General features: G+C 33.8%; 1 protein-coding gene across 1 annotated transcript; it reads right to left on the reverse strand.

Annotated features, from left to right (window-relative positions):
- Positions 1-1,031: 1,031 nt before the first annotated feature.
- On the reverse strand, positions 1,032-5,007 carry LOC114390228 (NAC domain-containing protein 105-like). Its single transcript, XM_028350933.1, has 3 exons — positions 4,271-5,007; positions 3,671-3,942; positions 1,032-1,946 (listed from the first exon to the last, which is right to left on the reverse strand). The coding sequence occupies exons 1-3, from the start codon at positions 4,425-4,427 to the stop codon at positions 1,287-1,289; spliced, it is 1,089 nt and encodes a 362-aa protein (XP_028206734.1). The 5' UTR covers positions 4,428-5,007; the 3' UTR covers positions 1,032-1,286.
- Between the last annotated feature and the right edge of the window lie 1,005 nt (positions 5,008-6,012).

The following is a 6,012-nucleotide window of genomic DNA, read 5'->3' on the forward strand; positions in this document are numbered from 1 at the left end:
ACAAACAGGGTGACATAGAGAAGAGGAAAAGGCACGAGGAGAAAGAGGAAAGAGGAACAGACGCGAGGAGAAATGAATGTGAGGGAAAGGAATGAATGCGGGAATTAAAAATTTGAAAATTAAAAATATTAAGAAGACGAACAGACGCGAAGAGAAAGAGGGAAAGAGGAACACGCACACAAATATTTTCTCGAGAAGGACGGGATTTTTGTAAAACGATGTTAAAATTTAATTTCAAAGACAGTGGTAACAACACCCGTCTTTGAAAAGTTTCAATTAATTACAAAAAAGCCACCGCTACTTAACAAAGACGGTGTATTGATAATCGTTTTTAAATACATGTCGTAAAAAAAACATTTTGTAGTAATGAGTGCCAATTTTTTTAAGGATGAAAATATCTAATTGTAATTCGATTGCGAGTGATACGATAGGTCCAACAACAATCACCATAATAGGATTAATATCTCTTAGAATGCAGGTTATGGGTCATCCTCAACCCTACAACATCGACTGGCCCCTAAGGTGCTTACTTTATACATTAATTTGATCATATATATTACTAGTTAATGTGTGAGATCTCCAAATTTTATGAAATACGTAATAAAATGTACTATTTTAAATGAAATTACATATCGATTTTTTCATAGAATATATATTTATATTTTATAATACTTATAGATAAGGATTCCTTTTCTATTGATGCTTAAGCCCATAAACTATAAGAAAAGCAAGAACAAGCCAGGGTCATATGGGGGTATTTGCACTCGTTTCCAAAATATTTGTAGACGTATCCTTTCAGCATATCCAAGTAGCCTCTGAACATCAAAAGCCCAAGAAACAAATAGCTATCAAGACATAAAGCAGCGGAATGTTCCAACGTGCATGCTTAATGAAAAGGGCACATTATATGTTTTCTTTTACTTGAAAGTTAAAGAATACAACATTCAGTAAGAGCATGGAATATCACTATTTTGTGGAGTAGCTGGGCACTAGAGGATTCATTAATTAAGTCATATATAGCACCGTATACGTTTGTGATAATTTAAATGTTAATCTACTTAGGACCTGGAGTCATATATTAGGCGCATGATCTCAATTTACACTGACAAACCGCACTCGCGTGTCTCACGCTGATGGAGCAGAGAGAGCGATTATAATTCTCACTCCTCCCACACATATTTTTACAAATTAAAATTGCATATGATCACATGTCTCAACATCCACAAACCATTTATATAGTTACTAGTACAATACTATCAATGCAACAAATTAATTAATCCTACCCTTCATTTTTCAAATACGCATATCCCAATGTCACAGTCTGATATTGTTGAGCTTGTATTGAAAAACGGGTTGAACTTGTTGTTCCTTTCATTTTCCCTACTATTATTCTGCAGTAGCAGCAATGCCATGTCCGAGCTAGTAGTAGTGTGATGAGTTGCAAAGCTAGACACCCCTTCTATTTCATGCCTCTCTTCTTGGCTCAACTGAGAAGCCACGAACTTGTCAAGAGCTCTCCAATCAGTGGTCACTTTCTTTGTAGTGTTGGATAAACCCTTTTGAGGATTATCATCATCTTCGTTGTTATTAATATTGTCTGATATTGGGGACACTACTGAGCTTTGTTTCTTTGCTAGTGGCAAAGAAGGACTTTCTAGATGAGGAAGCTGCACCAATTGTTGTTCTGCATGCATGAAGCTCAAATTATTATTATCTGCTTCTATGATCTCTTCTTGCTTGTACATGAAATTTTGAGCTCCTGAAAACCTCTGAGGTTGTTGCCTTAACATAAGGTCAATATTAGGGTCCACCACAGTGCTGCTGACACTACCACATGCTTGTTGTTGTTCATCGTATAAGCAGTTTCGATGCCATCCTTCAATAGTCTTCGTTTGGCCGTTAGTTGTTCTTTTCTTGAATGCTCTGCACACCACCCATCCTTCCTCCTGCACACACACTCGATTACATGTTGGAAAGCTAAGATAAGACTTTTGTGGACTTGGTTTCTCTATTCTCTTGAAATGTATTATGTTTGACTTGACTAGGTCTACTTATAAGTGTTTTGAAAGGCAAAATAAAGTGAAAGTTTCTGTTTATCTTTTTAGGAATGTTTTTCCCATTAGCTTTTGCAAATTTTCAGTCTGTTTGGTGAGGAATAGTAGTCAGTTTAGTCAAATGAATAATTAATTACATCCGAATAAGAAAGCATTCAACTACAAAGAAAAGTATATATTATTGTGGCTTATGACATGTTCAAAAATGAAATTAAATTATTTATATCTGTTGTTCCGCTTTTGTCTTCCTAATTAAAAATTGACATATATATTAGCAAAAAAGGAAATTGTAAGTGGTGACATTTTGTTTCTTAATTATTAGTTTTTTCTAGCTGATATGTCAGTTTTCAATCGGAAAGACGAGAAAAGACATGCAAAAAGGACATGTGGGTTGAATCGATCGTACATGTAAGACTTTAAAACGATAATAACCAGAAAATTCTTACAGGAGAAAGAATTTTTGCTCTGTAGAGTTTTCTTCCTCTTAGAAAATATTGGCCATATTGGATGTTGCTTGTTACGTAGACCTACTACGGCAATTTATGGGTGTGGAGAGAAAAAAATCATTGGGATAGGCAAACGCAGACTAAAGTTAATGAAAAAAAATAATAACAATATTAAAGTTCTTAATTTCTCAATGTTTTATGATGGTAATAAAAAATAATTAACAAGCAAACAAATTTTAGGGTAGCCAATAAAGTATTTAGGAGTAACCAAGGGCATTTATCTAAGCTACTCTAAAAGTATGACAAAACATTTGGGGTAGACATGGTTAATTACCCCAAAGCTGAATATGTTGGACTATAGTCAAGGTAGAAATTCTAATCTTCCTTTCTGCCTCAATTTTTCTTTTACCGTAAAAGGGTAAAAAACGAAGATGGGTTTGTACGTTTGACATTGACAAGAAAAATGGCAAGAATTAAAAGTCTAGCACAAAAGAAAAAGAAAAAAGTTCAATTATACGCTTTTGAAAGTAGTGACTTTTGACTTCTTGTTGGTAAAAGTTCTATAAGAAATAGATTGAAAGCTTGTACGTGCCTTGCGGTTGAATATTCACTTAGTGGTCTAGGAAAGCAAAAGTTGTTAGGATCTATTAAATTATAAAATGAGTTTAGGGGAACCAATCAAGTGCTTAATCTGCACTGATAGAGAAACAAATTTAAAGGCACATGAGACTAGACCAACGTGAAGGAATTACTTGGAAATCGGAAAAACCATTTGGAAGTGGTTAACACTAAACTTATAAGTTAGAAATAGTGCTTGATCTCGAATTCCAAAAACTATCCTTGTTTGCGTGTGTGAAATAGGACAAGGTTAGGGTAGTGAAATAATATATATATGTGATATGTGATAATTATGTGCAATTGACTAAATGGGGGGCATCTAAAGTAACTCATCAAGTGTGAACTTAACATATCAAATTCAACCGCACAAACACATACATAAATAATAATTTAATATATATATATATATATATATATATATATATATATATATATATATATATATAGTTTAGTCAGCAAAATTTGACACACAATACGTAAAAGGGTATATGGTAATGGTATATGTGCACTAAGTATGAATATATGTTAAATGTATATAGAGATGCTTGTTACCTGTGGAGGTCCATTCTCAACAGTTTCAAGCCTATACTCGTGCATGATCCAATCAGTTTTTTGTCCATTAGGGGCTCTTCCTTTGTAGAAAACGAGGGTCTTTCTCATGCCAATGAGTTTGGTCCTTTCGTACACTGATTTGTCTCTTCCTGTCGCCTTCCAAAATCCTGCCATGGTGGCTCTGTTGGTTCTTGTCCCAGTTGGATATTTCTTGTCTTTGTGGCTAAAGAAATACCACTCGTTCTGCTCCTCGTACCCAATCCTGTATGTCTCTGCAAAACTCAAATCATTCACAACCATGCATCTCCAAATTTAAAAGAAATAAAAACCATAAACTAATTAAGATCTAGCTTGACCATATTTCTTTAACAAAAGTCTATATGATCAATTTTACACTCAAAACCCTAATTTGATTTGGAAAGGAGTGAAGAAGCTATACATGGTAGTAATTGTTTAATTTCTTTTAAAACATTACTAAAGCTGATACAACTAGAAGATAATTTCTTTTAGAATAAATTGAAGTAAACATGAAGCATATATATTATGCATACTTCGTAGTACTATACGTAAATTAATATATGTTTAATTATGTGTGCATACCTTGGAGATCCCATGGTTCAATACGATATAGGTCGATCTCTTTGATAACGTCAAGATCAATCTTCTGAGAAGCAACTTTCTTCCTCAGATAGTAACCCACAAGCTCTTCATCTGTTGGGTGGAACCGAAACCCCGGTGGGACACATGACTCCATCATATATATATATATAGCAATTACTGGAACTGCATCAAATTCACCACCACCACCATTAATACCTTCCACCCTTTACTTTCTCCATCATGTATAAAATTATAAGCATGAAGAAATAAATCAAGCTAGGTCTGTGTATATATGAATATGTATATGTGAGAGAGAAATGGGAGAGAGAGAGAGGGTGAAAGAAGAGATAACACACTCCAGTAACCAAAAAGCTAAAAAGGCAAAGCCCAACAAAAGAAAATATATATAATAGGAGTAGTCCTCTTGGTGAAAAGGTGACAAGTGTTATCAGAGATAACCATCATCTCATTTGGTGGAGAGCAATACTCAAAGGGAATTGAATTGAAAAGGAAATAAAAATTTAAGCGCGTGTTTATAAACAAAAACCCATAATTTGAGAAACAATAATGATTTTTCCTTCTCTGCAGTGGGTACACAGATAAAGGAAAGAACCAAATCATGAGAGTTAGGTTTTGATGAAAACCAAGAGGAGGAGTTTGGAGCTTAGACCTCTGGTTATTGTGAAGGGGTCTGCGAGAAAATGGACAGCTAGAGGCTTGTGCTAATCATGCTGTCTTGTGTTGGTGAATGGTGGGAATCATTTATCAAGAACGGGGTTTCCCAATCCACGTTACCATTCATAATTATGCATATTCGAGAATAAATAAGAACAAGAACATATTAAAAATATGTAAATATGATAAGGGATATATAAAAAAAAGAAATATGTTTCAAAAAAATTACTTTTGATATATTTTGTTTAAATATTACTTTTTATTTTATGAAAAAAATTGCTAAACTTTTCAGTAATGATATTATAGACTTACATTAATTTTTGCATTATCCTTATACTTTTTCATGGTATATATATAAAGGAAGAGGGAATTTAAATTCTATTCTTTTATGATGTGTCCTTGTACACCAAGTGCTCGTGTAAATCAAAAGAAAGAAAGAAAGAGATAAAAGAATATAAATATAAATATGAAAAAAAATGAAAAATGCTAATATCGAAGTATATTTTTACGTTATAAATAATATGGGTGCAAGAATAGTACTATTGTAAGAAGTTGGGGAAAGAAGAAAAATAGGAAAAAAAAAGTGTGATAAATGAAGTAAAAGGATAAGATAAAAGAAATAAAAAAAAACTCTGTAAAAATATCATTTATATAGTAAGGGTGAAAGTGAAACTAATAAAGAAAGAGAATGTTTAGTGTAGTATAGGGTAGATGAGATGACGTTATCACAAATTGGGCACGCGTTTCTCGAAAGCGAAAAGCTTGAGGGACAAAAAGAGAGGCACCGTTCTATTGGATCAAGGCCTGACACGGGAGAAGAGAGGGATAATAATAAAAAGAAAAAGTTAAGGTTAGATTCATTCATAGAAGAACACAACACAAGCATATAGAGAGGTAGCGAGCCATTAGCCAAAGTGTGTCTCATTGTGGAAGTTGACCCCTCTGACTCTGTTGTCTCTTTGTCGAGAATTTTCAGGGCACATCTGACCTATTACCTCGACGGGACTGTAAGAAAAGACTAACCCTAAACTACCACAACTTTTGGATTTGGGGTACCCTACCCTCTT

Source organism: Glycine soja, chromosome 16 (assembly GCF_004193775.1).
Source record: "Glycine soja cultivar W05 chromosome 16, ASM419377v2, whole genome shotgun sequence".
NCBI classification, from domain to species: domain Eukaryota; kingdom Viridiplantae; phylum Streptophyta; class Magnoliopsida; order Fabales; family Fabaceae; genus Glycine; species Glycine soja.

Excerpts from the sequence above, each read along its gene's own strand:
- LOC114390228 (XM_028350933.1), bottom strand. The coding sequence starts at position 4,427 with ATGATGGAGTCATGTGTCCCACCGGGGTTTCGGTTCCACCCAACAGAT. Across the intron at positions 3,943-4,270 it reads TGAACCATGGGATCTCCAAG|AGACATACAGGATTGGGTAC; the intron begins GTATGCACACAT and ends TGAGTTTTGCAG. Across the intron at positions 1,947-3,670 it reads TTGAGAATGGACCTCCACAG|GAGGAAGGATGGGTGGTGTG; the intron begins GTAACAAGCATC and ends GTGTGTGTGCAG.